Source organism: Centroberyx affinis, unplaced genomic scaffold (assembly GCF_046629955.1).
Source record: "Centroberyx affinis isolate AG114_WGS23_722 - 3 ecotype Tasmania unplaced genomic scaffold, CSIRO-AGI_Caff_v1 ptg002840l_1, whole genome shotgun sequence".
Lineage (NCBI taxonomy): Eukaryota > Metazoa > Chordata > Actinopteri > Beryciformes > Berycidae > Centroberyx > Centroberyx affinis.
The window spans coordinates 454,163-475,952 of record NW_027280982.1 but is presented as its reverse complement, the minus strand read 5'-3'; the positions used below and the strand labels follow the sequence as shown (position 1 = coordinate 475,952).

Genomic DNA, 21,790 nt, shown 5'->3' with positions numbered 1-21,790 from the left:
TAAAAAAAGAGGCTATTAAGCCCTCTTACACAATGACTTATCAAAACATGACATTTCAGTCGTCGTTTCCATATTGACAACAGATTGACGAGCTAAAATAGTGAAGTGGGCGGAGCAGCATAAGGTGAACATCCCAAGACAAACAAGCACTTAAACATCACTTTCATTGTTTGAAAATCAACTTGCAGTTTTGTTTTTTTCAGCAAGTTTTGGTTTATCCTGGCAATTAGTTTTTCATTCGTCACTTGGGAATCATGAGAGAACCGTTGGCCACGAAAACTCTGCAAGTTAATTTTCAAACTATAGAAGTGATGTTGCTTTAGTCAGTGGCAGCTCTAGACCATTTCAACTGGGGGAGCCAGGCCGGGGCCAGCTGTACTGGTAGAGGGGCCAGTTACATTAGGCCTTATTGTTGGCTGGACCGCAACAGCGGGGCCAGCCCTATAAACCCGAATGTCTGTCACTCACTGACTGACTGACTGACTGAGTGAGTGAGTGATGAAGTTACACCATTGGTTGGCCGTGGCACATGGCACACCCATATACTAGGTTTTGACCTAGTCTTGTTGTCATATAGTTTTCCTCACTGCATTGCGGGCATTTCGGCACCAAGGAGCTGGCCCGGTCCTAGTCTGCTTTGATCAGGGGGGCAGTAACAGATGCTGGTTGGTCAACTACTAGTGTTAATATGAGTGTTCTTCAGGACTGTAAGCTATAATGTGCACTGTTTTGTATTTATCTAAAGCCAAAGTAAGATAGAAAAAAAATATACAATTTAAAAAAAATAGCATAGGGATGTTTAGGACTACTTATCAGTCCATGATGAATATTCATAACTGAAACAAAAGGGATGTAGAAAAGACACAATTTTTCAGAAGGTGCCCATGGAGAGATGAGATCAGTCACAGCTGGACTAAGGCTTCTCCAGCCAAGACGCCAACAGACCGCATCAGATTACAGCTCAAGTCCACAGCAGATCTAATCACTAATGTAGCCTGAAAACACCATAGCATGCTTCAAACTTACCTACGCAGCGGCTTCTTCTCAGTCCCAAACATAAGGATCTCATTCCCATGTGTTACTAAGCAGTGGCGGCGGCAGAGGTTTTCTTTTGCTGGTGCTATGGGGTTGCTCGACTTTTCAGCGAGGGTGCTCTGACATTTAGTGTTTCCCATTAATGTGCTGGTTGCCACAGTTTAATTTCTACTGCAACACCCACGACTCACGTACACACATGCGCGCACATACGCAGTACCCGCTCCGCGACAGTTACATGGTCATTCTGTGTTAAACACAAGGCGAGATATTCAGCTCATGGGATATAGATGTAAGGTTCACAAGCCTGCCTGCGTAAACACACCTCTCTGAATATAAGATTTCACACAATTATGCCACGGACAGGGCTTGCACACAAGCAGCAAACAACAGACACAGGTTTGTGCACATTTCAGCCTCAGATTCTGAGATCACAAACTCATGCTGCCAGTTACCAACACCTCGACTAATGAATCAACAGTATTCCGTTCCTCCATCGACCTAATGTTATGTGAATGAGCATCGCATAGAGATAAACTATAAGGAGTCAGAATTTGTGCCTCAACCACCAAATGCATTAAATTCATAATAGGCAACAGAGGGGGAAAAATCATTTACTTACCATTATGTGCAATTTAATTTTATAGTGCAACTAAGAGTCTTACATTTTCTTGTAAACCAAAATATCTCGGGCAGGTGCAGGTCCCCTTCCTCATCTCCATCCTCCAGCTTTTCTTGGTCCTGGTCAGTGACTACTAGCGTTGTGTCTACACCTTCATGAGACCTATTATCACCTGTATTAGGTTCACAATAACTCTCGTTTTGATTGAATCTCCACACGTGGACGTTTATGGAATAAAAAACGATCCATGGTAACTTAGCTAATACAAAAAATTGCGCTCTGGCCTCTGGCTAACAGGAAGTGGAAGGTCAAAAGTTCAATGCGTGCTGCGCCCATTGGCCGAATCAGATCACCTGTGTTGGCTTTATGTTTTTTAGTCTAAAAATAATCGGTTTGTTTTATTAATGTATTTATTCATTTTTCAAATTATAAAAATGATAGTATTCACACATTAAAAATTTACATTTCTAAATAAACCACAGAAATTTATTGGGGGTGCTAGGGGGGTGCTATGGCTATCCTAGGGGTAGCTACAGCACCCCCAAGCCCCTCCCTGGCACGGCCTATGTTACCAAGTTGTGGCCATGCATTATTTTATTAACATGAGATGTCACCAGAGGGGCTCCGTAGTTTCGCATTAAGGGGTACGACTAGAAAATGTGTTGGGTTGCTTTTGTCTTCCGCTTTCGGTGTGATCGCAGAAAGTAATTCTGTAACAGTTATTTCAGACTCTGCATTTAGGGGGGCTACGGGGGCCAAGCTTGTTGTCACGGGGGCACTGCCCCCCCCTCAGCACCGCCAGTGGCTTTAGTGCTTGTTTGTCTTGGGATGTAGTCATGGTTTGATAAGCTGTTGTGTAAGAGTGCTTCATCACCATTCATGCTTTTTTTAATGATAATAGAAATGTAAGAACTAGACTCAAGTGGCTCATTTTGAAAAGACAATGTGTTATTCCAGTCTGAGCCATGTATAAAACGCCTTTCTGTGGCAGCAGTAATCGCTTACGGCCATACCACTCTGAACACGCCCGATCTCGTCCGATCTCGGAAGCTAAGCAGGGTCGGGCCTGGTTAGTACTTGGATGGGAGACCGCCTGGGAATACCAGGTGCTGTAAGCATTTTACTCTTCTGGACAGCAGAGGGCGCTGCTCTGTTCACACGCTCATGGAAAAGCAGGAAAGTTCTGGCATTTTAAAATAGTATTTTCCAGGCCTGGAGTAGTTATGGAAAATGTATAAATAGAAAAAGAAATTGGAAAACTCATTACATTTTATTTGTGAAGTTGCTGATTTTTGTTTTTTTTCTTGAATACTGACAAATGTCCCAAAAGGCTGTGGCTGGCTCCAAAACAGTCTAGATCTCAGCAACTTTTTCTTCCATTTATATTTTTTTTTAGAGCTTCTCCAGGCCTGGAAATTATTAAAACTGTTTTAAAACCATTTAAAAATGCCAGAACTTTCCTGGTTTTCCATGAGCGTGTGAACAGAGCAGCGCCCTCTGCTGTCCAGAAGAGTAAAATGCTTACAGCACCTGGTATTCCCAGGCGGTCTCCCATCCAAGTACTAACCAGGCCCGACCCTGCTTAGCTTCCGAGATCGGACGAGATCGGGCGTGTTCAGAGTGGTATGGCCGTAAGCGATTATAACTGCCACGGGAAGGCTTTTTATACATGGCTCAGACTCAAAATGAGCCACTTAAGTCTAGTTCTTACATTTGTATTATCATTAAAAAATAGCTGATGAAGCACTCTTACACAATGGCTTATCAAACCGTGACTACATCCCAAGACAAACAATTCATTGCATTATTACACGGCCGTTCACCACACGGCCATCTTGGTAGGAAAACAGCATAACAGGTGATTGTAATAAATTAACAGGTGACTATGTGCAAATAGCCACAGCCACTGAGCTGTGCACATGGCAAAGCACAATATTGGTAGCAAATTCATGTGACATCATGGGAATACCGATTTTCACATCATAGGCCTATTTCAAAAACAAACTAAAAACAGACAGGTGTAATCTCGTTACCTGATCATCTTCAGGTGTCTGTCGCTGCTCGACTCTTCTGGACTCATGTGATGTGTCTGTTTCCCGATGCTTGCTGCTTACCGTCACATATTCCTCTACGGGACAGAAAACATATATTCGGCTTCACAATCACAGGAGATATTTTTACAATCTGTTGAGTTTGACTGACAGGATCTGGCTTGAAGAGGAGGAGGAGGAGGAGGCCATTTTTAAATCCCAGTCCCATTCCCGCCACCTGTACTTCTTCTTCTTTTACTTTATACCCGCACGAAAAGCTGCATACCGCCACCTACTGGAGGCGCTGTTAAATTCTGTAATATTAATACTAAACTTTATTTCTGATAGAAAAAAAATGTTTAAAGACCATTTTACTAATCCGACGTCCTGTGATTCTTTATAGGTCTACATTGAGAATTGTTCAATAAATAATAATAACAATAATAATAACAATAATAATAGTAATAGTAATAATAATAATAATAATAATAATAATGATAATGATAATTAAAAAATAAAAAATCCCACATAATTACCAGTACGAGGCTGATATGAACGGTTTTTCTCGTATGTATGGTAATTCCACATGACTTGAATGCGCCGTTCCCGTCGCTCGTCTCATACGTCATCACCGCGTGCCTGTGTTTACAGCAGAGACATGCCGCTTGCATCGTGAAAGCGGTAGTCAGTTCAAGGTAGAGTTTCTGTGTAGTTGTTTTCGTATTTTGGAGAGGGAAAATGACAATGGATGTGACTTTCCTCGGGACCGGCTCCGCCTATCCGTCGCCTCACCGCGGCGCCTCGGCGCTCGTGCTGCGGACGGAGGGGGAGTGCTGGCTGTTTGACTGCGGAGAGGGAACCCAGACCCAGCTGATGAGGAGCCAGCTGAGAGCCAGTGAGTTAGACAGGCTTCATACAGGGTCCCCAGACTCCCAACGGTCACTGAAAACCCTTCAAAGTTTGTGGATTTGAGAAGAAAAATAAAACAAAGCCTTGGCTGTTGGTTGGCCTTGAAAGTACTTCATGTTTTCTTTTTCTTTTTCTTTTTCTTTTGTTAACATAGCAGCACTCACATTCACCTCAGCTCTTGTAACCTCTTCCCACTTCCCACTTCCCATCCTGAGGAAAACCTTATGATGGGTGTTTGCATTGGTGTAGCAACAGTTTTAAAATGACTTCAAATGAAAACTGATTTCACCATAATTTCTTGACTTGACAAGATCATGAGTAAAAAATGAGGCCTCTGAGTGTCTAATTTGGACCAATGTCCTGTCAGCCTACCCTGTCACAGTTTGGAAATTAATGGAAAACAGTGGATGACCAACCCACCATTGGCCATTGGGGCTGGGTGATAATTCAATATTATCGATTATTGTTTTTCAGTGGAATCGTAGTGGAGATATGGTGATTTTGGGATATCATGATACACAATTCTGCTGTCTAAATTGATGATAAGCAAAACGCACAAGCAAAAACAAGCAAATTGTATTCTCTGACAACAAGAAGTATGGTAGGAATATTATTTGAAAATGTCAGTTTTGTTTGACATCACATTACCATTCGGTTCAATGGGATGAACATTAATTTAGATTATTTAAAGTGATTTTGCATATACAGTACTGTGCAAAAGTCTTAGGCATATGTCAAAGAAATCCATAAAGTGAAGATGCTTTCAAAACTAATGAAATTAAAAGTTTCTGAATATCAAAAATTTACAATAAACAGCAGTCTACTGGCACACTAATGCAGGAAACAAATAAATATCGAAGACTTCTAAGAAATTTATATAAAAAATCTAGGGTGCCTAAGACTTCTGCACAGTACTGTACATATCGCGCAATATGTATCAATATCGAAAAAAAATCCTCATGATTATTGTGATATTGATTTTAACAATATATCTCCCAGCTCTACCATAAGAAATGTGGACAAATTGCCCTCTGACCATGTAACTACGACCTCAGTGCTGTATGTCCGTAACATCTACTGGAGTGTCTCCATACTGTATCATGTTTTCCATCCAGGTCGAATCACCAAAGTGTTCATCTCCCACCTGCATGGCGACCACCTGTTCGGCCTGCCCGGTCTGCTGTGCACCGTCAGTCTCAACAGCAGCCCCAGTCCCACGCAGGACCCGCCCACTGTGGACATCTACGGGCCCCGGGGCCTCAGACACTTCCTCAGGGTGACGCTGGGCCTCACAGGGTCGCAGCTTCTCTTCCCTTATGCAGGCAGGTCCATCATGTACAGACTCAGTCCTAATGTCCACACTGCAGACGACAGACTTGAAGACACAGACAAAAAAACAAAAAAAACAGCCACAGTCAGTAATGTGTTGGACATTTAAACATGCCAGTTGTCCACTACAGCATCCTCAAGAGAACGCTGGTAATATTTCTGAAAACACAGAAAACGGTTAAGAAATGGAGTGTGATTGGCACCTCAGGGTGTGCATGCATCGGTGGCAGCCTGTGTCTGTATTGTGGAATTGTGAATTAATTTGTCATTGATTGCACATTAAGCCATCATGCGTTTCCAAATTCCCTAAAAGTCCAGTTGTCCATAGTGTAGATATTAGGATTCAACCACAGATATTGATTTTTGCTAGTTCTACTGACTCTGGTTGTTGTATGTTGTACAATGTTATGTATGATTTTTTTATTTTTTCTTATACCATAACTTGGCTACAAAAAATGTTGTCCATTGCTGCCTATGAAGATTTTCTCTATTTGCTGCATTTCACTCCAGTATTATCACTTCTGCTATGGTCTACTTTACTCTATTCTAGATTATCTTTATTGTACTGATTCTAATGTACTCTGCCTTGATCTGCTCTGCTCTACTGTACTCTACTCTGTGCTACTGTCCTTCACTCCAGTCCATGAGCTGGAGCCCACTCCTGACCAGAGTCCACCAGAGGGGCAGCTCAGCCTCGAGGTTTGTGATTGATGTTATTCATATTCAATAACAAATCACATCTTACTCCTCAGGGCAGTACAAAACACTACAGTACAATACAGCACAGTGTTAGTGGCTGTATGGTTGGTTGATTTGATACAGGACACTGCAACACAGTGAAATGTGTGTGCATGTGTTTGAGTTAGTGCATTATCTTTTATTTCAATTCAGCAGTGGTAGCCTAGAGGCTAGAGAAGGGGGTTTGTGAGTGGAAGGTTGCCAGTTTGCACCCAGCTCAGGAAACAGAACTGGAATTGAATAACAGGAAACAGAATTAAATTCCATTAAATTCCACTTCTAAGAGAGGTTGTCTTTACTTGCTCAACATTATAAATCAAACATTATGAATCAAATAAAAGACGGTTAACCAAATAAAATACATTCAGTTATAATGTATTACAGTTACATGTTATGCATCAAATACCCCTGAAAGGTCCCTTTAACGTTTTATGATATTTAGTATTGATAATATAAAACACTATGTGTAATCTCAGATATGTGGTAAGAAAAAAAAAATGTAATTTCACAGAATTTCATTCAGGTTTTTTCAAATTCCAATTCCAGTTCCTCAGTTGAATTGTAATTGATTCAGTTAATTCATGAATTGACCCCAACCCTGGTGTGTATTCTACTGTTTTTTGGCTGGACCGCAACAGCCGGGCCAGCCCTATAAACGCGAATGTCTGTCACTCACTGACTGACTGACTGAGTGATCAAGTTACACCATTGGTCGGCCGGAACACGGTCCAACCATATACTAGGTTTTGACCTAGTCTTGTTTCCCCCTTTCTTTAGATGACAGCAGAGTCCGGTCCTCTCCACCCCCAGGAGCGCCCGGGGCGGACCGTTTCCCTGGACGTCTCCACTGACTGTTACCTCCTCTTTGAAGACAAGAGGTTTGTGGTCAAGGCCTTCAGGTTGTTCCACCGCATCCCCTCCTTCGGCTTCTCCGTTCAGGAGCGGGATCGGCCCGGGAGACTGAACAGCGAGCTACTAAAGGAACTAGGTAAATCCACTTGAGACACTTTCTTTGTGTTTTTTTTTTATTCATTTTTTTTGGACAGTACAGAGGACAGCAATGCTAAGAGAGGAAAAAAAAGTATAACCACCCAAATTCAAACCTGTGCAGTCACAGTACATGGAAGGTTCCCCAACTAAGTGTCCAATGGGTTCTCAATGGACAAGGTAAGCATAAAAGCATAAAGAAAAAATATTTTTTGCACACATGAAGGTATTTGAGGTGCACAGGTGCATAGGACAAAAACCAAAAAGGTAGATACTGAGAAAGAAAATTCTGCCTGATGAAGGTCTGAGCATAAAACGTTTTATTAAGAAAATAGAACAACAAACGAACGCTTTACACCTTGTATATATCATGTGTGCTTTGCTGTTTTTATGTTGTTTGTTTTTTTACTTTCTAAACTTAATTTAATTCTATTTCAGAATCACTTGTAGGCCAGAATATGGCACTAACATGGCCAGGATTGATTCCCACTGGGGTCACCCATGCTAAAAATGTATGCACTCGTAGCACTGTAAGGTACTTTAAGTAAAAAGCGTCCTCCTGATGGTAGTTGCAGACAACTTTGACTGGGCCAACTTTGTGTCCCCTAGGCCTGAAACCAGGACCACTGTACGGGCGCCTGAAAGCCGGGGAGTCGGTGACATTAGAGAGCGGGCGCGTGGTGTCGCCTAGCGAGGTACTGGAAGAACCCATACCAGGGAGGAAAGTCTGTGTTTTAGGGGACTGCAGCTCCGTCATGGGGGAAGGGCCGCTGCAGGCGTGCAGCCGAGCGGACGTTTTGGTCCATGAGGCCACGCTGGGGGACGAGCACCGGGAGAAAGCGGTGGACCACGGGCACAGCACGCCTAAAATGGCGGCGGCGGTGGCCCGGGCCTGTTGCGCGCGGCGGCTGGTACTGTACCACTTCAGTCAGAGGTACAAGCCCGGCGCCCTGCAGAGGGACGGGGACGAGGACGACGTGGAGGAGCTCAAGAGACAGGCTGAAGACGCTCTGCAGGGCAGCGGAGTGGAAGTGACGCTGGCTGAGGACTTTCTCACTCTGCCCGTTCTGCTCAGAAGGCCGCAGTAACGCTCAGCTGCCTTGGTTTTATATTAAAAACAGACTGAGTGAGTCAGTGAATGTCTGGCTGGATGAAATAAAACACTTTTTAATGCCTGTCTGTTTACTCTGGCCTTATACAAACTGATCATTATAATCCAGCACCTACAGTGTATTGTATGATCATATCCAGAGTTGGACTTGATTTGGAGACTTTTGGATAAGAATCACACTTTTTGTCAAAAAGCTTTGTTCTGCTGAATAAACTCTCTGGACTTTACACTTGTTATTGATACATTTTCATCCATCACATGCATATTTACCAGTTGACTGCTGGCCTTATTCTCTCGAAGTACAGTATGATTACCTTTGTTAAGAATTGGCTCATAATACAATTTACCTTGAGGTAAGGTGTTTCACACCTGTCTGTCCGGTTTCAGTTTTACGTTTTTGATACATAATCAGAAATGTATAGCCTTTTGTTTTTCTCCTTGATTTTGCTGAGTTCTATATCCAAATCAAAGTGAAAAAAGTCGGATTTAATGGGGGTTTATTTCAGACTTAAAGACAATAAATTTAAAATGGTGTTAATTTCAGAGTGCAGTAGTCTCAAGGTTTGCCACATTTCCTTTATTTGGTGTTGAAGCTGCACTACTCAACTGATACTCTATTATCAAACGTATGTACTATTTGGTGAAATATGACAAGTACAGGGATGAATGGAGTGTGAGCCCTTGCTTACACTTGCTATATCCAATTTACTCACAAGCTGGTATTACCATGTAAAATACTGTGTAAGCATAAATAGAATCAGTAAATAATATACTTACTCAAAATACCACAATACATAGATCAGTGGTTCTACAAGTGGGGCTCAAAAAGAGGAATAGTTTAATGAAAATATATTCACTAGAAAGTATCCTGATTGGAGAATGTATGAATAATCTAATCACAGGTTTCGCTCTCACCACTATTATCTCCCCATTTACAGTGTAAACATTTATACAATTCAATACTAAATCAGCAAATATCTTCCCGTTGGGTCCCTGGGACAAAATCTTATCAAATCAGGGTATATGTCTTTTCTGGGGTTTCACTATGATTCAACTACTGTGTGTGTGTGTGTGTGTGTGTGTATATGAGTGAGAGAGAGATAATGAATAAAGAACATGCAATGGTCTCAGAACCTTTTCCAGAGCTTTATTTCTGGATCTGTACACAAGGTATTAAAGTACAACAGAAAATACAAAATAATGTTTAACAAAAGAAAAAAAAAAAAACTGAATGTTTATGTACAATTCTTATAAACAATAAAGATAGCTTCTTGAACATTTCTCATAGTGAAGGTTTTGATTGTCTATATTTCTGGATATACATTTTTAAGTTTTGTAGGTTTTTATTCACAAAGGTGTTTTCTTTTTCGTCAAAGGACTCGAGTTTTCTTTTTAAAACCACAACTGCTATAATTTTTTCCTTTTTAAACTTCAAAACACAATACAAAATATAAAATAAATTTGTTTAGTGCTTGCTTACACACACGTCTCATACCAGAGATATCAATAAAATATCACATTTTCGAGAGTTCACAGGGTGGTGAAAAACCTACTTCTACTACTTAGTTAATGGCCTTTACATTCTGACAGTTTTTCTGAGTCTTTGTACAAACCACAGGTGAAATAAATATCACTGCACTGCTAAAGCTAGAAGAGCTTGGAGGACCTACTGCATTATGCACATTGCATTAAGAGAAACTAGCTCTCCACATACTTACAGCAGCAGCCATCCCTTTACCATCAAGACAAACAATATAAGACGACGACGTGTAAAAGAGTTTTTTTCTAGGAAAAAAAGAAGATGAGCGTCTTTTACACATGGCTGCAAGTTTTGAAGTCAAAATGCAACATTGAGTACTATCAATACGTCTTAGGTAAAGCCGTTTTCAGTGGTACACTTTTGAGAACAGATACAGCTGGCATGCGTGGTTCAGCTGTCCCCTGGTGTCTGGGTATAATGTCTTTCCAAAGAAGAAGAGAAAAAAAAAAAAAAATCAAACACCAAAAGTCAATCGGTAAAATGCAAAAACAAAATGTCTGTACATATCTACAAATTATTGCCTTTTGACAAGGAATCAAATTAAAACCTTTGTATCAACACAGATTCACAAGTGTAAGAGGTCAGTTAATAGACTTTTTAAAGGCTATTTGCTAATTATTTACATGAAACGCAGAAGTGAATATCTCCTCTGATGCTGGGCTTGGAAACTGAATTACTAGATCAAACTGTTAAAACTACTGATGGTTCATAGGCAAGAATCCTGTCTGTACACACACACAACTGAATTATTGGATCTATGGACATGACAAACATTCATAACAATGTACCCCTGAAACAAACTAATTATTCATATCACAATGCATAGATAAATTAAGTAAACACTACTACTGCATCCAATCAACTGACAATGACCTGCCAAACATTTTACAATTCACAATTACGTAATTCAGTCAAGAGAAAACAGCTCCATTTCTGCTACTAGACCCCAACTGGACATGAAATTGTCAACCAGATAATACAAGGCATTCTCTAGTCAGTACAGAGGTTAAACACAAAATCAGAGTGGCTTTAAATAAGGAAATAATACTGCTAGCAGGTTTATGCAAGCTTCCTAAGTGGTTTGAAAATGGCGCTACTTATTTCAGAAGCATTTCCCAACATTTCTTTTTACTACAACAAACATGACATATACAGCTAGCTAAACTTGCCTAAGAATACCATGAGCGGAAACCATGAGTTTTAAAATATCATTAAAAAAAATGTCTCACAATGAAAGTAAAACTATATGCAATAGTTAAATACTTTATTGTGCCTGATGATGTCTATGCTTTAATGGCTATTAACCCAACCAACATCTTGTGCAGTTCAATATTGCTGTGACAATGGTTTGCTAGCCTGACTGATTTCCTACTCGACTGTAAAGAAGAGGCAGCTCCTGTTCTGTTAGTCTACACAGGTTTCCTTGATCACCTGCTTCAAAGTGTGACAGGAAAACAATGTATGAGGGACTATGATTTGGGATTGACTACACAGGATGAAAAATGAAGGACTGTTACAAACATTCACATGTTCCAGTTTGGCCACTTTGAATTGTTGAAAAAACAGTAAACAAGCAGACTAACTACTAAACAAGTTTCCACAGGAGAGAACAAAAGTCAAAGAAAAAAAAAGACAACAAAAACTGAAGTGCTCCTCGCCACAACGCTTCCTCCATGCTAATGAGTGTTGCTTTTCATACAATATCTAACCAGGTTTAACTTGGGACAAATTTAAACCATTTGCCCCAGCCTGGTTACTGTAAAGTACCTGTAAACCAAACACTGATTTAAAAAAAAAAAGAAAAAAGTACCACTTCAAACAATAAAGACAAGCAACTAAATACTAACAATAGAGGCAGAGAACTAAGCTGTTTTTTGGCAGCTGAAAAGAATGGCAGGATAACATAACTCTGAAGATGTTGTGTGTAGATGTGTGAGGGAAGGAGGAAGATACACAACTCTCCTACTGCAGCCTCTGGGCCCCACTGTACATGGACGTTACACATCTCAAGACCGCAAAACAAAAATAAAATAAATGGCTATATAAACTCTTGAGAGAAATCAAGATTTTAGTTCTATATGATAGACATCACTGATGTCATATTACACAAAAAATGAAAACAAAAAGTATATTCATATACATATATATAGATATATATATATATATATAATAGAATTTAAACAAATCAGATTCTCCAGTGAGGTGAGTCTTATGTACAAGCAGGATAGGGGGTTTCAAAAGGGAAGAACAGGGGAAGGAGACGAGGAAGATCACTCTGACTGGAGCGCCGCGGTGTGCTGTGTGTGGTGCCGTGCGTGTGCTCCCAGAAACCCATTGGGTTCGCCGCTGCCAGCCAAGCTCCCAAAGTCTGTGACAGACACTGCCATTTTGGCGCCGGTGATTCGGTGGTGGTGCGTCGTTGTCCGTCGCCCTTCGAAGTCCACTCCAAGGTTACCCACAGAGACGTCATTGATAAAGGAGTCAGGCAGCGCCATCTTGAGTCTCTTGGAGGGGCGCTCGCAGTCCTTATTGACACATACTCCTCCTAGCTGGCCCAGGTCCGAGTGATAGAAGCCGGCATCGAGCATGTTGAGGCAGTCGGGGTCCGCTCCGTTGGAAGGAAAACCCAAGGACTCCTCGTGGTTCAGGGACCCACGGTGTAGACTCTCCAGAGGGGGAAAGCTGTAGGAGTCCAGGCAGTTGACCTCCGCAGGGCTGCACACCGTGGCTACACTGTTACTCAAAGCTGCAGGGACATGGGAGACAGAAATTAACACCAGGTACCTGGGGCACTTCTAGGAATTCTGGGCTCTCCAATGAAATGCGACTCTGGACAATATACATGCTGATTCAGGGGAAAAAAAACCATTCCATGACATTTCAAATTAGGGATGGGATGATATATCGAAACTCAATATATCGCAATACAAAAATGTGACAATACGCATAGTGGGGCAGAAAAATGAATTGTGATATTAGCTACATTTAATTCTGCTGTAGTAATCACATGAGACTGCTTGCCCATCACAATTTCTCAAGCTCGCCATGCAAATTATATTATTTTCACTTTGAAATAACATTTTTAAATTGTTTACATTCTAGCAAGCCAATGCCATTGCTAGAAAGATTTGTGTCTCAGAAATAAACATAATTCTGCACAGACTTTGTTGTCATTGAACTTCTATTTATTACATCGTATCATAGTTGTATCAAATCGTGAACCCCATATCGAATTGTATCGTGAGATAAGCATATCTTCCCATCCCCATTTCCAATAAATAAACAAATAAAATAATAACATATATGAACGTAAAAATAATCATTTTCCATAACTTTACCAGGCATGCATAACTTCTTCAGGTTTTCCATAACCTTACTACTGACCTGTGAGGTCGCTGGCAGTGATGGAGTTGAGCAGGCTGAGCTGCTGGTCTGTGGTAGGCTCCATCCTCCCACCTCCACCTCCTCCTGAGCATACAGAGGAAGAACTGTCCACTGCCAGTCCCTCCGCTTCATCCACCAGCCTGTCCATCAAGTCACTAGATAAAAAAAAAAAAACATGCTTGTTTTTTTTGTCCCAGTGCTTTTTTCCCCATTATTTCAGATCTGGCTAAATAAAAAGAACACCAAAAGGACATATAGAACAGCAAACAGACGTGTCTCTTTCTCTCTCTGTCACTCACGTTACACCAGGATAGCTGCTGTACTTCTTTTTCCCAAACCGATTCTGCTGAACAAAGAAGTCAAAGCGCTCTGACTTCTTCCACATGTAGTAAAACGCCACACATTCTGCTACTGTTCGCGTTGTGACCTGAGGAAAAAAGGTGGTGAGAGGTGGTGAGAAATCTTTCTCTTCTTGTGAAAATCAGCTTCATGTACATACCTTTTCATATATGTGTAAGCATGCATCACATCAACTCAATAAGACTCACCTTGTGTTTCTGTATGAGGTGAAAATTCTTGTCATACATCTGTAGTGCATGTTCAAAGTTCTTGCATTCCTCTTCTGACCATGGAGGTGATTCTTCTGTAATGAAAACAATTCAGAACAATTCAGAACAGTACACAGACAAGTTTCATGAGATGGGCTTGAACAGAAAATTCTACTTTCACTAACAACCACCAACTAATATTATCATCCTTAGGTATTTCAATATGACAACTCATCATGTCACTCCGCAGCTGAGTTGCTGAGCCTTCAGTTCAGTTGTCTGGTCCAGACAAGTGCCACATACATTTCTGCAACTGGGGAACCATTGACCAAGCTTGTCTGACCATGGACCTGCTGACCTCCATGACCCTGTCAACACTCCAAAATTCAGCTGCTCAGCACCTGCTGGTGCACTATCCAAAACTTTGCTTACCAGGAGCATTAAAAGGGCCTCAAAGTCCCTTAAAGAAGCAGGGTCAGTTTTACTCCAACTGCCATCAACAATAACCCTGAAGCTGCAATTTCTCTCACCAATGTAGACAGAGGAGCACTGAAACACACTCATGGACTTTTTCCAGAGAGAAGGTCAACAACATCGTCTCTCTGATTAGAGTTCCTCCTCTTTGTCTCCTGCCCTGGACCCTCTGCCTGAGTCCCCTCCAGCCTCTTCTCTACTTCACTGAAATCACCCAGATAAGTTGAGGAAATTCAGGAAAATTTCCCCAGGTCCCATCCCAACTCCTCTCATCCTGCTGACTGCCAAAGTCATTAACCACTGTCTCCAAGCTGGACGTGTTCTACCTGCAGTCAAGACTGCCATCATCAGCCCCCATCTCAAGAAGCCCTGGAACTAGAAGTTCTGGCCAATTACAGGCATTTCCCTTTCCTGGCCAAGGACCAGGCAAAGATTGTTGCTGCCAGACAGCAAGACCACTTCAAAGTCAACAACTGCTTTGATAAGTTCCGGTCAGGATTTTGTTCAGCCCACAGCACTGAAACGGCTCCACTCAGAGAATGACCTGATGGTAGATGACGCAGGTTCACGCTCCCTACCAAATCTCCTGGACGTAAGTGCAGGGGGTTCCCCAAATTTGAGTAGCCAGCCAGATGGGAAAAGTAACCGGCTAAGGGATGTTTGTGGCGGCAAGATACATTTTTCCGGTGATGCCACTTTTTACCAAACCTTAAATATGTTTATGAAAGCATGACAATTAAAATAACATGAATAAACATTTTTATTAAAGGCTCAATGCTCAAATGAAAATTATACAACAGGTAGTTCTGACCAAGCAATCTGATTGGTCAACTAGACATTTAGAACGTGATCAAATCAGCACACCTAGCCGTGCTCATCACTAAATATTACTCGCCATATATTATCATACACACCCTCTTGTATAATATTGCTTAAATAAACGGATAATCTTAATTAATTGTGAATGTTTAATGTACTTTCTTGAGTCAGTGCAGAAATGCAATTTTTAAATAAATAGGCTAAAACAGAAATATTACAACAAATAGTAATAAATATAAGAACAAAGTTCATATTTTAGTCTTCTCAGAGCAATACTGGATCTCTCTCCTGAGTACTACTGCACTCACAGAACTGAGATCCAATAATTATGGAAACATAAATCAGTTAAATAATGAGGAAATGCCCCAATTTTACATGGTCATAACACCTGCATACTGGGGCTTTAACAAACCCTCCTAAAACAGAAGCCCCTATGATCTTTCCCTGTTCCCACTTTACTTCTCCCATTTATATTTTGAACATTGGCAAAATGGAGACAGTGTGCAAGTGGGACTTGTCAGGATTGGTTAAACTTGGGTGGCAACATCAAAATCAAGGACCAGAATGGCTCACACAGATTAACATGACGTCGTTCAGTCAATAGCCTCTTCACAATTTACAATTTCCCATTTGGCAGACGCTTTTATCCAAAGCGACGTACACATGAGATTTTCATACAACACAAGCAAGGTTCTAGTCAGGAGAGAACAACGAGAGTAAGTGCCATAAAGCTAAGTTCTGGTCCAACAGGACATAGGTGCTACGAGGCAGTGCTATGAGGCAATGCATACAGTGCATAGAGGCAAATAAAGAATTTTTTTGGTTGGTTTGGTTACATGGTCCATTAGGTGAGAAGGTATTCGCTAAAGAGCTGGGTCTTTAGCCTTTTCTTAAAGATTGAGAGGGACTCTGCAGATCGAATGTAGGTTGTAGGTTCTTTAGAAACGTACTTGGAACCGAATATTGGTACCAAATTTTTCAAAGCCATTTGGTATAAATTGGTACCAGCGAAATTTTGTCAGTATCTCTAATGTACCAAATTCCAAATTTTAAAACCCATCCCTAGGTGCTGCAGACAGTACAAGACTGTGCTTCTTACATATAGCACCACCATTGTACCCATAGTCACAGTAAGGTACATGCTTTTTATTGCTATAATGCAGCAACTATTTACTGTGCCATTCCTAAAAGTCTAACATGACAATATGACCAATATGGTGAGTTTTGCTGTTGTAGCAAACTCAAGAAATGTTGGTATTGTACTTGGTGATGCTGAACCTGTTTCCTTCACTTACCTTTTGAGGATTTTACATGGCTGCAGTATCTCTCTAGTGCTTCACGGGTGTTGTAGTTGCACTTTACAAGTTCATGCAAAGCCTATGGCAAAATTGGAGAGGAATGGATTGGTCAACACTGGAATATTGGCCAAAATAAATCATGTGCACCATATAAAGATACAAAAAATTGGATGTGGCAATTTGAACTGAACTGACTATTCATAAAAACTGTGTAAATTCACATACATCATCATGAATACCATGCTCAGCATCATGTCACAACCTGAATGAATTGATGAATGAAGAGATGACTGAATAACTGACCTGCTCGTTGTCTCGGATGTGCATCGCTGGTTTGTCACATCCTGTCTTGTCATCTGTTGTCCGTGACAACACGTCAGACAGGAAACTCCTAACCTTGTTTTCTGGCAATGCACCCGGGCTCCACAATAACTGGTCTTCATCTTCATATACTGCACAACAACAAAGCACAACTCTGTAAGATTTCTCACTTTGTGTCCATTTCCTTGTCTCCATTTTTATGGATAGTAACATTATCAGGCAACACATTAAAGACTAACAGGCTTACATGTGTGTAAGCTGTGTAAGTATATTCACTACTTCATGCAAATAGAACTGAAACTAGCTGAGAAATGAGGCAGTCACCTTTCTCTCCATCTTTGTAGTGACAAAGGCAAGAAGGAACTTCCGCCTGGTATTGTGTTCCCACCATTATTTCCTGTGATTAAAAAAAACAAAGATTAATCCATAGAATATATATATATAACACAAGAGAGCAGGCAAATCTCTTTCTGCAACTTTTTTGAGAGTTACATTCAAACCATCAGTCTCCCTGGTCAAGCCTTATTCATTGACAGTGATAGTGATGTAACAACACACATGAAGCAAAGTCAACATTTTATCCCTTATTCAATGTGTTCCAACGCCAAATGTAGTTATGTACCTTTCTGGAGTCCTCTGGGCTCGGGCCATCTTCATCACACTCAGACTCCTTATCACCGTCTGAGATAGCGTTGGCTGACAAGACAATAACAAACAACGGATAAGCGCCTTTCAATGCACTGAATTTCAATGTCATGTCTATGGCTGGGTTTTGGACACTGACTGAATAACATTGGTACTACTGACTACCGAAAAATGTCAAAGTTCAGTACTTTAAAGGTTAATCTTAAATCGTCTTTCATCCGATCACCATACCTTCTCTTTTATTTAAGCGACTGCTGATTGGCTCGCTAGGCAACTACTTGCCACAGGCAGGAAAAACAAACTTGTCCAGGCATCACTACACCTTTGCCTCTCGGTCTACACACTGTACACAGTCGTACAACCGGTCCAAGGTCTCACTACATTGTATCTTGAAAGCACACAGTACAATATTTGTGAGAAGAAAATAATAAAGCACCTCAAACCTAATCAAGCACTTAATAGTGCACAATATTAACTTGAGGCTAGAGAGCTGTGCCTTGTGTGACTAAAAGAAAAATAAACGGTGACAAATTCTGCTCTTTTTTCCCCAACGATACTAAACATAATTTTAAATAAATGCATAGAAAATATAAGAAAGCACTTGAAATTCTTGAAATGGTTCTAAATGTGAACTATTGTTAACATGGTTCTAAATATTTAAAATTTAAGCAATTTTATTAATTTTATTATTATTTTTAGTAGTTACAATAAGGTCTTGAATCTGATAGTTTTGATTCAACAGTGTTTTATATTGTTAAGGTGAAAACAAATTTAAAACTTGAAAGTTTCAATGTTATTTTAGTTGGGTAAACTAATGGCAAAAAGTATATAGCAGTGAAAAAAATAGGCTATTGTATTACATATTGAGCTTGTATTCAGCATAGGCATAAAAACCAAAAATAAGTACCATTTTGGCACCAGTATTGAATTCAAGGTACAAGTACCGAAATTTTTTACCGAAAAACACCACCCAGCCCTAGACATATCCTGCCTATTAATTTATTATAAGATGGCAGATATGGTCATACAAAAGATAGTAGATACAAATACACTTTTTAGCAAGTACTGGATAAGTTAACCTATCAACACTCTGTGTTTAATGCCCTGTAGAGAGTTAATTCTTGAGAACTTTTGACAATTTAAGTGAAACCAGTCACTTACATCGAAGTGTTCTTGGGAAGAAATCAGTGGCCTCATGGGAGGTCACTGAAGGGGTAAGATCATCAGCTGAGGACTGGGTCTCCTCCTCATAGTCCCCAGACAGCAGGTCTTTAGCAATCTCCTCCTACAGAAAGGAATGGGAGTTTCATCCATTGTACACTGAGAGAAACCAAGAGGGATCAATGGCATACTCCTAGAAACTGAATGGCATTTTGAGAGTGAACATATGATCTCTTGATTTCTTTCCCCAAGTCGATTTTGCTTACTGTACAACAATTAACTGTGTGACTTCCCCAGACAACAGCAGCCATGTACCTTGTCCAGAGTCATGTCTGGCAGCTCGTCAGTCAGGTCTCCAGAGGAGCTGTCTATACTGGAGCCTGCTGAGGCCTCATAGCGGTAGATGGCCAGCAGCTCCTCCAAAGGCATGTTCCCCTCCTGGTAAACCAGAGGAAAGGCACAGTTAGCACTGCATACATTAAAGAAGGTTATGATGTATTGTTTCCTATATTATTCAAACTACAACAAAATACAGCCAAAAAATAAACCAATACATTCCATTTTACTCATATACAGTTTTACACATATAGTATATAGTATAGTAGTATATAGTAGTTTATTTTGATGAGATGGTTGTTGATGATTTGGATAGGAGAGAAAACTATTGAGCAATACCCTAATTTAGGAATGTGAATTTTGAGTTTAATACTGAAACTAGAAACAACTGTCAACTCTTTATCAAAGAGAAAATCCACATTCAAACAGAATTCACACTGAATTTGTGAACATGATCAACCATGGCTCTAAAATATGTTGCTGACATGGAAAGGACATTTGCTTGTGCATTTAGACTTAATTGACATTTTGTCGTTGTTGCATTTGCAGCTATGAACCAGACAAGTTGCCCTTATCACCATAAAGGTCACCCTGGCAATTGTCATTGTGTCCACAATATCATATTTTCATTCACCGGCAATAGAGCTCCAATATTTGTCATGTTCTGGCATTATAAAGAGAGTGGACTCTGGTTTCTAGGTTTAGGATAGACCTGTTCATGTTCATAGATCTAGACTGAACCATTGAAGATCATTATACCATGTGTAAATCCTGTTTTAGGGCAATTTGTCCATTTCCTACTTTACCTTTTCGAGATCTGCAATCTCAGAGCTGAAATTCCTCTCCCCCTCCAGAGACTCTTCCTCCTCCAAAGTCCTCTCATCGTCATACTCATGAACTAACATTTCTGCTGTTGGGTCAAAGTCATGATCCTCTGACGATAAAGAGCCAACTGAGAAAGGGAAAAAACAACTGAGTCAATATCATAAATGTCTTAGTATGATCAAACAACTGACTTTTTGTTCACACAATAAATTGAAGTTTCACACTTCAGAGACACAGTAGCATCATTATCAAGTAACAGCCCCAATTTCTCTGACAAAACGATCAAATTGTACTAGTATGTAATTCATCTTGATTATCATTGGAGTTCAATTTCATTCAACTTAAACACAGAGTAATTAACTACAGTCAATCACAGCATAAAAATATAGAGCCAATACTCTATTTGCAACGGAAGTTATTTTACCTGGACTCGAACTCCCTAGGGAAGCCTGCAGAAAAATGAAACCAGAACACAGATAAGTGTGTGAGCTGTTGTTCAGACGCGTCCAAATGAAGTACATAGGCAGAGTAAAAAATACTGTTAATGGCCCGTATCATGACCACCGAGAATAGTTGGGCAGGAAGGCTGCATTTACCGCTAACGTTACCTGAACTAGGTAGCTAAGACAACGTTAGCCACAGCTGAATGCTGTACATGGGGGAAAAATGTAAGAAAAGGGAATTTAAAAACTATAAATGAAGAATACCCCGAACGTAAGTGGCAAGCAAATAAAAATAGCAGAATAGTCTGGGAGAGAAAGTATGATTTGTGCTGTGTCGGTTCCCCTAGCTAGCCAGCAAGCTAATCTTTTAAACCCAAAGCCTAACGTTATGCTTCGGAAAATGTAAACACTAATTTCGTTTGCGCGGTACTGTTAGCGTTTGTGTTACACACACTTTACCACTCGATTGTCGCGAATTCAACCTAAATAGAAAAAATAAATTTCCATTCATTGCAAATCTGATATGATCTGTTATTTCCTTTAACCAGCGAGCTAACGTTAAATTTACGTATCAATTTACACAGTCGCTATACCAAAGCAGCTGAGAGAGAGCGAAGGCGCAGCGGCCTTGTAGTGAAGGATCAATCCACACATTCAAGCATATTTTAGACGCATAAACGTAACAATTATAACACGAAACACGCTATATAGAAGGAAAAAAACATTATTTGTCCAATCGATAACATAGAAATAAAAAATATAAAGCACACATTTTAAAAATATCGATTTAAGATCGATCGCTTCTCCCCTGTTTTCCCTCTTACCTCCGCCATATTGGTACCTTTAGCTAATGGGCTCGTTCTAGCTCAGTACCCGGATCAGCGCTCTGAACCAATCAGAGATCCAGGTGACAGTTCTTGTCGTGACGCCGTTCAAACCAACCGCTGCTCAGACTAACGGTAATCATTTATAATTGGTAAATCGACAGAATCTAGTAAGAAACAAAAATATATCATATGAATGCATATCAAATGTATATCAATGACACGGTGTTGAGCCACTGCGAATACCTCCCCAAAAATATATATCACTGGAACATTCCTACATCCATACCAATCTCACTAGAATATGCCTACAGGGACTTAATATGCACTTCTGTGTTGCTTAGTAATGTATTATCTTACCTTGTGGTATTTTTTATCATCTCCTGTGGTATCACCATACCATTTCTATAA

At 40.4% G+C, this 21,790-nt stretch overlaps 2 protein-coding genes and 2 non-coding genes across 4 annotated transcripts; 2 read left to right on the top strand and 2 right to left on the bottom strand.

Moving 5' to 3' along the window:
- The first annotated feature begins 2,656 nt into the window (after nt 1-2,656).
- Nucleotides 2,657-2,775, top strand: LOC139658166 (5S ribosomal RNA). Its single transcript, XR_011696198.1, has one exon. It is a non-coding gene; the product is annotated as a 5S ribosomal RNA (ribosomal RNA).
- Nucleotides 2,776-3,175: 400 nt separating this feature from the next.
- LOC139658165 (5S ribosomal RNA) lies at nt 3,176-3,294 on the bottom strand. Its single transcript, XR_011696197.1, has one exon. It is a non-coding gene; the product is annotated as a 5S ribosomal RNA (ribosomal RNA).
- Nucleotides 3,295-4,346: 1,052 nt separating this feature from the next.
- Nucleotides 4,347-8,934, top strand: elac1 (elaC ribonuclease Z 1). Its single transcript, XM_071536211.1, has 5 exons — nt 4,347-4,582; nt 5,712-5,918; nt 6,566-6,624; nt 7,441-7,651; nt 8,260-8,934. The coding sequence occupies exons 1-5, from the start codon at nt 4,426-4,428 to the stop codon at nt 8,736-8,738; spliced, it is 1,113 nt and encodes a 370-aa protein (XP_071392312.1). The 5' UTR covers nt 4,347-4,425; the 3' UTR covers nt 8,739-8,934.
- A 1,066-nt stretch (nt 8,935-10,000) lies between these two features.
- mier3b (mesoderm induction early response 1, family member 3 b) lies at nt 10,001-21,387 on the bottom strand. The gene is made up of 13 exons (XM_071536202.1): nt 21,380-21,387; nt 20,537-20,561; nt 20,094-20,239; nt 19,267-19,389; nt 18,952-19,075; nt 17,768-17,841; nt 17,470-17,542; nt 17,128-17,276; nt 16,822-16,903; nt 14,234-14,328; nt 13,985-14,112; nt 13,686-13,840; nt 10,001-13,047 (listed from the first exon to the last, which is right to left on the bottom strand). The coding sequence occupies exons 3-13, from the start codon at nt 20,190-20,192 to the stop codon at nt 12,572-12,574; spliced, it is 1,578 nt and encodes a 525-aa protein (XP_071392303.1). The 5' UTR covers nt 20,193-20,239; nt 20,537-20,561; nt 21,380-21,387; the 3' UTR covers nt 10,001-12,571.
- Between the last annotated feature and the right edge of the window lie 403 nt (nt 21,388-21,790).